At 42.7% G+C, this 11,170-nt stretch overlaps 1 protein-coding gene across 1 annotated transcript in view; it reads left to right on the top strand.

Moving 5' to 3' along the window:
* Nucleotides 1–5,781: 5,781 nt before the first annotated feature.
* The window catches only part of plxnd1 (plexin D1), a 61,181-nt gene continuing 55,792 nt past the window's right edge, over nucleotides 5,782–11,170 (top strand). Inside the window, exons 1-2 of the mRNA XM_030785046.1 lie at nucleotides 5,782–7,045; nucleotides 9,495–9,671. Of these exons, the coding sequence (XP_030640906.1) occupies nucleotides 5,810–7,045; nucleotides 9,495–9,671 (1,413 nt within the window). The 5' untranslated portion in view covers nucleotides 5,782–5,809. The remainder of the gene's footprint in view (nucleotides 7,046–9,494; nucleotides 9,672–11,170) is intronic.

Here is an 11,170-nt window from a genome sequence, read left to right as displayed (position 1 = left end):
TTTTGCTTTTCTCCAGGATGCCATTTGTGCATATTTTCATTTTATGAAGTTTTATTATTATCATTATTATTATTATCGTTGTTGTTATTATTGTAATTTTTTCTGATATTTTATTTTCTCATAACTTTATCAAGTATGATGTAGCATTAAGCTCCTGTCACTCAAAACTCAAAAAGGAGCTCTACAGTTGTCTGATTGGACCCTCCCCACAGAGGTCCCTCCTCATTCATTGCCTGCTGTAGATCTAAGTGAGTCTTATTGGCTGCCACTGAGGGAGGGTGTGCACTTTTAGCCCATTCTGACAGCTTTGTTGGCCTGTCCTGTCCTCACTTCAATTTTCCCACTGCCCTGGAATAGAGATGGGAGAGAGGAAAGCGTCTTTATTGGACCCGTGTTCCCTGAAGAGACTGATTTACTTGAAACTGATGCTAGGGAAATTACTGTGCTTCCATGATACTAGCAACGTTTGTACGTCTGTAATTTTCTGAACTTAAAAAAAGTAAGAAAAAACTTGTATTAAAATAAATGAATAATTTATAAAATGATGCACCCTGTTTTGTAATGTGCAGGACCTGTTAACTGTTTCAGGACTTTTAGAACATGCTCAATGCACTGTTGCCTCAAACACACCAAGGCCTCTGAAAGCTTCTGTAGATTTGGCTCACTGGTTATCCCTAAAATTAACAGCCATTTATAACATTTATTCACCAATGAGCTGTTTCTTAGGAAGATTGAGCCTTTTGGTTTTTGTCTGATATTTATGAAAATTTGTTAAATTTAAGGTGGATATAAGTCCTCCAGAAAATGAAAATTTGGCATTTATGAATCTCGGGCAAAATGGTCTTTACTGAAACTACTCCCCATATTTACAAGACATAGATTTTTGTTCTTGTGGTCTTGGTGAACGGACTCTGCATTGACCCTGACAGTTAACTTTGTCTGATTCCTTCCGAGTGTCGTGAGAGACAGGATATGTGTGTGTGTGCAAGCGCGCGCGATAAACCACTCAAGTGCCTTTCAGCGTCTCTTGGCGTCTGCTGGGAGTAATAAACAGCATTCCTGACTAGACTTCGTCCAAGTGTACTCTTTTAAATATATCTCTGTTTTAACATGCTACGTCTATATGTACACAATTGAGTAATTATATCCATGAAGCTGTATCGTGAACGTGGGTGTGGTATAATGTCGTCCTTAATGAGTCTTAGCCGAACTGAGACGAGGATCAAAACGATGATGCACATTTGATTGTCACAGCTACCGTTGAGTGTTCCTACAGTAGATAAAAAATATGGTCAGGACACCGGATTAGAGGGATATAAGGAGACCAAAGACGATAAAGTAAAGTGAGTAGCTTATGTCACTCGGAAAGAAAAGTAAAAACCTTGCCCAAGAGCTGGACGTTACCTCACAACCTGTTGATCTACTTCTGCTGAGGAGAATAGGGATGGTCATGACGTGTTTGAATGTATGTGTTGTTTTGGTTGGGCTTGTGAGGTTGCCAAAACCACTGTTTCACAAATCCATTTTTGTTTTATTTTGTTTTACTTCGTAGATATCCGGCACTTTATCTGCGGTAATACCCAGCTCCTCTTAACGCCGGTCAACTAGCTATAGCCTATATCTCAATGATTGAATGGGGTACAAAATATATCCTCTAGATGGCGATATTGTCCTGTATTTCCCCTTTCAGTGTCACAGCAATCCTCCTGGTTAGCGGAACAGACATTTTAAACCAGAAAACCTTTAGGCAAGTGTCAAAGTAGGCTATGAAAATCGATTAGGTTTCTTTTAATCACGGTAGCTTCATTACAGTAAGAACTTATAGACCATTTTAACACGAAAACAACTTTATGTATGCATATCTTTTCTCCACCCTGCGATCTGTACACTGATTAAGGTGCCTTCCTTTCTTTTGTATATTCTTTTATTCTATGTACTCTTCCCTGTCCTCTGTGGCCCTGTCCGCTCTCTTGTTGACTGGGTGTTCTATTTACCTTTGGCTCAGTAGTAATGTGACGTCATTCATCTTTCAAGCTTCTACAGCTGAGGATATTTTTAACATACATTTTGATTATGAAAATACTACGTTACCACTATGAAACTGGTGATTAAGCGTTTGTTCTGAACGGTGTGTGTCTGAACATGTTGTCCCACTTCACTTCAGACCGTTTCACTTAACCTACTATTGTCTGTATGTGGGACAGGGATGAAAATGCAGTGTTCTATTAAACTGATTAAAGTTTGCTCGCATGCAACCGCATAAATGACAAATATTCAGGCACACAAGCACGTGACGTTGGTTTTGTGTACGTCCCTCGAGCATCGTACGCTCTGAAAATTTCTGTGGGCTTTTACTACCACCTCTGACATATGTGCTCCAATGCATGCTCGAGTCTGTACATCGAAGCCTCTCTCTCTCTCACTCTCTCACTCTCTCTTGCTCTCTCTCTCTCCTTACTTTTGTGTCGTGACGGCATATCATTACTTAGGTAATATCAGAATAAGTCAAATGTAGCCTACAGCGTACCCTGCACTCCACAAACAAGATTAGCGAGTTAGAACGGTCATTTTCTGAAGAGTCGACTGGCTATTTTAAATTACACATATAGACTGATAACGCACTTAACTATGCGTTTCAGAGTAATCTTCAGTCAATTCTTTTAATCTATATCCCTTATGGAGCCGCAGAGGTAAATGTGCTTTTAGCTGGGTAGGGTATCTCTCATTAATAGCCTATCAAAGTGACATGTTTTAAATGGCAAAGGGGACGTTTAAAAACGTACAGTGATTTATTTGTAGGGTTTAAAACTTGTTAACAACACAGTGTGTAAATATTGGTTAATGAAAAATAAATAAATAAATATAAAAAATAGCCTCTCTGGTATCACTGTAAGGAATTAAGCGTTAATCGGTCCAGATATACAATGGTGAACTCCTTCAAGATGTTTATATGTGTTTTCTCGTACATCAGGATGTGATATTAATCCCACATGTGATAATATTAATATGGCGAATTCTTTTAACACTCCCAGAAACTACGATACCTTTCACATACAGCTCGGTAAGGAACACAGCATCTGAAATTAGCTTCCCGTGATTCATCAGGGGGTACTCCGTGCGTATCATTTGGCCTGTGGTCGCGTCTAACCCGTGCTCTGACCCCAGCAGGTCGCAGGCTCTTATCAGAGAGGAAACAGGTCGAATTCGCGCTGACTCGCGTTCCAACCCCGCGCGCCTGCTGCTTGTTCAGAACTATTCGATTCAACACTTCATGCCAAGACGAGTAAATGATTTAAAATGTATCTTAAGCACTACACTACACAAAGGAGGCTCCAAATAAAGGCCGTTTTTTTTTTTATTAATGTATCCTTTAATGTAAAATACACCTTAAACTGGAGAAACAGATGTGATCTAGCCTTAACCTTCTAATATTCTTAATGAATAAAGCAAATGCTATTTCATATTATTTAAGTCGTGTTTTTATAAAGGTGCCTTGTCACGTTTTTTCAACGTTGTAGCCTTATTGTGAAAAAAAAATGCTTACAGACAGAAAGGGAAATTAACTGTCTGGCACGCTTTGATATGCGTTTGGAGCTTTTCATTGAATCTACTGTATGTCGGTGTCAAACAAACGGCCCACTTTAGTCACCAACATTCCTAAAATGCACCCCTGACCCGGACATAGTGGTCTGACAAAGCTAGGGATTCGGACAGAGAGAATATAAACGATACACCAAGAAGGTTCGACGCTACTTGCTCTTATCAAGGCTTGAACGATTGCGCTTACTACTGAAATCAGCTTTTCTGACCCAATCTCAACGATGCCAGGAGAAATCACCTCACTGACCTTGAGTCAGCCGAGTGACGAATACAGAATGCAGATTATGTTCAATCAAACGTTCCGTTATTGGCAGTTTCTAGTGCTGGTTGGGGCTAAGAAAACTGTTTCCTCTTTCCCCCCATCTGTCCCGCATGTATTCTAGCAAGTCTGAAAACCTGTTGCTGTCCCAGCACAACAAAGAGGTTATGTTCATGATTTATATTAGTGGTGTTAGCATTCTCCGGTACAGATGGCAGGCGATTATGGAGAAAAAGGCCACACCACACACCCATTAGTGAGTTCCTGTCAAGTGTCATGTATGACGGAGCGTGACCGGAGGAGAGCACTCCGTCACACTTGTTCACTGAGCTCTGATCACTTTACAAGCGTGACTCCCTCGTCACACACACGCGCGCGAGCGCACACACACACACACACACACACACACACACACACACACACATTTAATGGAAGTATAAAGATCTGTTTGTCGGACAGGGTCCTATCGGTGTTTCGCTTCTTTTTGCGACCGTCCATCAACTCATGCCTTATCACTGCACGTTTTCCTGCCTCGCCGCGGTGGCCATCAACCGCGTTAGAGCGCGCCGAGCCAAGATAAACAGCACAGGGGCTTATCAGCACGCGTAATTGTTCGAAGTGGTGACTGTGAATAAAGGGGAGTTATGGGTAATCAGTGTCTGGGTGATAGCTATTCACAATTTCAGAGAATCCACAGAGAATAATCACAAGTTATCAGTGTTCTCTTAAGGTAACTCGCCCGAGCGTCTTAAAATAGTCTTGGAAAAGATCGGAGTTTCGCTCACTATTTTCGACCACTGGCTATTATACATTCCCTATAGCAACAAAAAAAAAACCCTCGGATATGAAATCGGAAATATTTTTCCTCGTTTTCACACCACGAACAGATGTGTCTGAACATGTGTGAATTAGGATGGTGCGCTGTCATCTTCATACCAATATGAGTAAACGTGTGTGTGTATGCGTGTTCATGTTCCTGTGTGTGTGTTAGTGTGTGTGTGTGAGAGAGAGAGAGAGAGAGAGAGAGTCATATGGGAGTCACATATTCTACTCCATTATTCAAAAGACAAACTCTGAGAGGATTAGAGATCTCTCCCCTCTGAGACACGTGTTGTGATTTAATATTTATGAGCGTCCAGGGCAACCACAAGAGCGGCACGAAAAGGGCGCAAGCACTGGCCACTGGAGAAGTGTCTCCATCTGGTAGCATTTTTACGGTACTTACCGGACAGTATTATGCGCACAAGCGAAAGAGCGCAGCATTCCCGCGTGACTGATTTGAAAACAAGATCACCGGGTGAAAGTTCAACGCTGTCAGCATTCACTCACGAAAAAGATCTCTGATTTACACCAAACGCCAATCTAGCAATAAGAGAAGATATCATCACAGCTGCTTAGAAATACAGTGCACTGTGTCTGTAAAATGTTTCCATGCAATGTTGCATAGAGCGCATGAGCATCGACTCTCATGTGTCAACTTAATTTTAACCATTTAATATTCTCATAAACAGTTAAATTGGCGAAACAGACAAGTAGATTCACACATTTCAACATCGACATTAATCATCCACCATTTCAATGACACCCCAAAAAAGCAATTTGTTTGTACGTAACATAACACCGTTTTTATTACGTTCCATTAGACGTTCTTAAATGTCTGCTTTAACTAATTAAAAATGTTTGTGCGTTGTATGATTTAGAGAAGAACCCTGGCTGTTCTGTGTGGACATGTGAAAACAGTAGAGTCGTTTGGACTAGGCTCGCTCTGCTGCGCGGCGCTGCTCTCTCTTTTAAGGAAGCACGACTCCTTATCACGTCACTCTGTTTTTAGGCGTTCGGCAGGAAACAGCCTTTCCTCCCGGATAGTTGCAGTGAGGGCGACGCGCTGTTTTTCCCCTTGCTCAATGCTCCCCTCCGTCCAGAACCCGAGGAAGTCGGTCAGAAGGAAAAATGCCTCCTTCTATGGAGAAGACAGCTCTCGTGGCACCACTATTGTTTCTCGCCGTTTTTTTGACTTCAGACTGGACTCTCCAGTCACTTCTCGTCAGTGCGCTACATATCCAAGAGGAATTTGAGTCTCCTCATGAAACCAACAACTTTGTGGTGGATGGGGTGTCACAAAGAGTGTATCTGGCCACGGTGAACTCACTTTATCAGCTTAACGGCACTCTGTGTAAGGAGGCTGAGAGGCGCACGGGTCCCGTGGAAGACAACCTGCTCTGCCATGCGCCACAGCTACCACAAGCGCCCTGTGAGCACGCGAAAACGCTTACAGACAATTACAACAAGCTCCTAGTGTTGGACCGTGAACAAGGTGTGCTGGTAAGTTGTGGTTCTGTGTATCAGGGCTTCTGTGAGCTCCTGAAGACGGAGAATGTGTCGCAGATCGCTGTGGAGTTTCCATCACCCGGTGCCAAAACCGTGTTCCCGAGTATGCTCAACATTGCCGCTAACCACCCTAATGCCAGTACTGTAGGGCTCATCTTCCGGAGTCACGGAGGCAACACGCGATTGCTCGTCGGAGCGACCTACACGGGCATGGGGACCCCTTATTTCCCCAAAAACCACAGCAAAGAGGACCTTCGGTTTGAAAATACCCCCGAAATTGCCATCCGCTCTCTGAATATCAGAGACCTCAACCGGCTCTTCACCTACGATATTAACCCCTCAGAAGACAACGTGTTCAAAATCAAACAGGAGGTAAAACAGAAAAACAAACTCAACTTCGTCCATGTCTTTACCCAGAAGAAATACTCTTATATTGCCATTAATAACGATGCCAATACGGGACTTAAGGAGAGCCAACCCAACAGCATACTGGCTCGAATCTGTTTGGATACGGAGACACCTCGCAAATCCACCACAGAGAGTCGAAAACTTACAGAATCCTACATTCAAATGGGCCTACAGTGTGGCACTAACTTGAACATTTATAACCGACTGGTCTCTGTATACCCAGCCGAGATCCACACAGAGAACGGACAGTCTACTGAACCGTACCTGTTCGGTGTGTTCACCAAGGGGAATAAAATTTCGGCGCTGTGCGCTTTTCGCTTTCTGGACATTGAAGAGGAAATTCACCGAGGCAGATGGAACTGTTCAAACTCGCCGAGCGGTGATGTGCAGGTGTTGGATAGCGTCATTCAAGGCTCAGGGGCTGAATGCAAAGCCAAAGGGAATATTAAGGTAAGTTTGTCACTTTTAAGGGAAGTTACCCAACACCGCGTGCCTGCTGTCCTCAGCACTAGTCATTTTCCAGAGAATGTACGAGAACTTAATTTGCTCTGGTGCAAAATAATATAAACTACTATTCGTTGTAGGTCCGACTAAAATATCTCACATTTGTGGCTTATTCCGCTGCATGTGTTTTCATTCAACGTATACTCCACAGTAGGATTTTCAAAAACTTGTTGTTCTTGGCAACAGCCATATATGACAATTTCAGGACAGATTATACTTAACAGTAACTGGCTCTTGAAACGAAAAGCTCTCGTATCACGAGCCTACTCCGTGAGTGCTGGTATGTTGATGAAAGATCTGCCAAAGCACGCGAAGGTTATGGGAACCGGCGGAGGGTCGGGAGCCCGGAAAACTGTCTGATGTAGCCTACACTGTAATAAAGCCCCGTTTAGATAGCAGGGCCACAGACACGAACGAAAAATAGTTTTAGACTGAAGTTATTGAAAAATCATCCAAACAATTTTCTTTATTAGAGGTAAACTATGTAGCGAATTATTTCAACTCGAAGAGTGATTTTTATCGTTTGAATGAATTAGTCCTATAGCGTTTTGAAGCAGTTCGAAGACCGTGGAACTATTATAAAAGGAGTAACAATTATTATACATTGGTCTATACTGAATTTCCAGTTGCCAGCAAAGAGAAAATGCTCTAATCGTCTCAAAAAGACGGACTTTACGACTCACTATTTTCTCGACTCAGCGGAGGCATCCGTTTAAAAAAATATTATTCGTTGGTCCTGCCTTCACAGCAAAGTTGTTTTGGGGAGGAAGACCAAACATCTGCATGATCTGGGAAATTTCCTCGGTCAGAGGGAAAGTTTCGAAATTCCTCTTAGGAGGGTTTAGAAATCTGACCGAACAAATCCCAAATGGGGTGGGGGTGGGGGTGGGGTTGGATGGCAGACAAGACATTTCAGCATAAATTATGAGGTCTCGTGACATAAGAAAACAAACTGTCCTGGTGTTATTCTTTCTGTAGTAAGGTATTTAATTAACAAGTATGTTGCAGTCAAGCTCACAACCTAACAAAAGTAAGGTTCTTACCGAGGCTATTTCACTCCGTGTCTGTCCTGTGTTGCCCACAATGTGTCATTTATCAAGAAAGTATGACTGATACAAACGAAAACTGCTGCATTTTGTGTTATTAAATGGGGTTTCAACCAGTGAAAAATGGAACAACGTGAAAATACGGGTATAAACATTCTAACTCTCAACTTATTTCTAACTTTGAACATGTTTTTTATATGACAGTGTGAATTTGTTTGTGACGGTTCTTCTGCATGACAAATGCGTTATATCATTTCGTAAGGGAAATTATTACCTGTATGCCAGTTTTTGAGTGTAACACACACACACACACACAAACGTCACTCATGAAGACCAATACGCTGGTCGGCCAGATGCCCCTGTTGTGTTGACCGTGTCCTAAACTACGTAATTAGATGTACATTTTAAAATCCACATGGGTTAAATGCATCCACATGGTATTACATCCTGTGGTTATTTTACTGTGTAGATTTATGTAGGCTATTCAGAACTATAACGTAGATTTTCATATGTGCAAAATATACCGAAAGGCATTCCTAACTTTTTTTTACCGTTACTATCACACAGGATTCCCTCTTGCACAACCGAAACTTACCAGTTATCTGTACAAAAATATCACTTATATTTGATCATTTATGCCGGGCTTAGTCTTCACGACAAAGTGTCGTCTTTTATCGACCGTGCAAAGTGCGCTTGCCTACTGTTATCAATCAGAGTCAGTGTTAGTGACTAATAGGCATACGTTCTCTCTTGCGAAATTCCTCATTTCAAACATTAAAAACCCCCGTCTCCTGCTCTAAGAGCACGGAAAGTCCTTCGAAGTCCCTTCTGCGTCTTTCGGAAAACAAAAACAAAAACAAAAAAACGCCACTCATGAGACAGAGTAAAGATTGAACTTTGCTCAATCGAATCTTTGAACTGAATTGAATGTTTTAACTTTTTAGAGTGGTGTGAATGGGGGATCAGATTTCGCTTTGCAGCGTACCGGAGGGTCCGTCAGTGAGGGCGAAGTGGATATTGGTGAGGCTCGTGGGAAAGACTCGCAGGCTGACTCTTGTCAGTCTCCCCCAGACTTACTGCAATTCAGCCGGTCTGTCCCCCGCTTGCCTCTCCGCTCATAAGGTCTAAAAATTCAATCAGTTTTCGTCTGCTTAGTTTCTCCTCAAGACTCTCTTTTTCCACCGTTCAAACCTACAACGCGAAATTACACGTTTTCAGTCTACGGAGCGCGTTGAAACAATACTGTAATCAGCCTCGTATGTCATTTTTGGATACACTTTTCTAAGATTACTGTCAGCGCACTGCTTAATTATCATTCTCTCTTTTGTTCTACTTCCTGCGCTTGTTAGCTGCAAGAGGAGCAGCTGAACTGCGGGGCGGCTCACCTGCAACATCCTCTGGCTATTCGTAGACCTCTGAAGGCGACTCCGCTTTTCGAGAGCCCGGGCCTCAGCTCGGTTGCCGTTGACAACGTACATAACCACACTGTGGTATTCCTGGGTACCACCAACGGGAGACTGCGCAAGGTGAGGCAAACGCACACACACACATACACACACTAAAATCTCCCAGCGCAGATGTGTAAAATCGTCTAAAAAGCTTTCTTTCAGCAGGAGGTCTAGAAGTGCATATTTCTTATTCAGCTCTGCATGATTAAATTTGTTTCTGTCTCCAGAGATTTTGAATAACTGAACATGTGTGTGGAAAGTGTAGAAAGAAGTGTGTGGAAAGAAGTAAGACATTCTCTTTCCAAAGCTGGGCTTGTTCATGTGTAGAAACCTTCAGAGTGTGAATTATACAATGACATTCAGAGGGGTGAACTTTTTCTCTAAGGCTATATAGCATATAATATATAAATGTTTGCCCCCCCCCCCAAACTGCTGTTTTTACCTCTTTTTTGGGGGGGGGGGGCTACAGGCTACTCTGACTACACTGTTTGAGGACTGATTGTTAGGAGGTGTCAGACACAGACCATCTGTGGACTGTGAGGAGGTGTCAGACACAGACCGTCTGTGGACTGTGAGGAGCTGTCAGACACAGACCGTCTGTGGACTGTTAGTTAGGAAGTGGGTCACACGCAGCTCTTTCCAAGGATGTCAGAGAATGAGAGCAAGATGTAAGTGTAATGTTCTCTGGAAATGATGAAACTGTTTGGTCAGCATTTCAGCTTGGCTCAGTCTGTTCTACACAAGAGAGCATGTGGGCCCAGTCCCATCCCCACAGTTCCATTTCTGAACTTGTAGTGTGTTGAGGAATTACTGTAGTGTGTGAATAAGTGTAGTGTGTGAATTACTGTAGTGTGTTAATTACTGTAGCGTATGAATTACTGTAGTGTGTGAATTATTGTGGTGTGTGAATTATTGTAGTGTCTGAATTATCGCACCATGTGAATTAGTGTAGTGTGTGAATTATTGTAGTGTGTGAATGCTACATAGTCCTCAAGATCAAACTTACTGCATTTGTTTTGTACCCCTAACACAAATGCTCTCGCTCTCTCTCACTCTCTCTCGCTCTCTCTCTCACTCTCTCTCTCTCTGACTGGCTCTCTCTCTCCCTCTCTCTCTCTCTCTCTCTCTCTCTGACTAGCTCTCTCTCGCCCTCTCTCTCTCTCTCACTCTCTCTCTCTCTGACTGGCTCTCTCTCTCCCTCTCTCTCTCTCTGACTCTCTGATTGAGACTGTGTGTGGAGGACTTTGTTAGATCAAATTCCTTTGCTGTGCCTGTGTCCTAGCGGTGCTTTGTCTGTCTGTGTCCTGTCTGTCTGTGCTCTGTCTGTCTGTGTCCTGCCTGTCTGTGCTCTGTCTATCTGTACTCTGTTTTTTTTATTGTTTTTTTTTCCCAGTAAAGTCATGTTTAGGTGGATGAATTGAAAACCTTCAAACTTGCAAAAAGCAGAACTCTTGCTCTGCGTCTAGGGAAAGAATTTATGAAAGCTGTGTGTTTTTGTGGGTAGGGTCATTGTTTTGCATTAGGTTGGTACATTTTAAGAGATGAGAAGAATTTGGCTCCAGGCTGTCTTATTTGGG

The sequence above is a fragment of the Chanos chanos genome, chromosome 9 (assembly GCF_902362185.1).
Source record: "Chanos chanos chromosome 9, fChaCha1.1, whole genome shotgun sequence".
NCBI classification, from domain to species: domain Eukaryota; kingdom Metazoa; phylum Chordata; class Actinopteri; order Gonorynchiformes; family Chanidae; genus Chanos; species Chanos chanos.
Note: the sequence above shows the minus strand (reverse complement) of the source record. Positions and strands in the feature narration are given on the sequence as shown.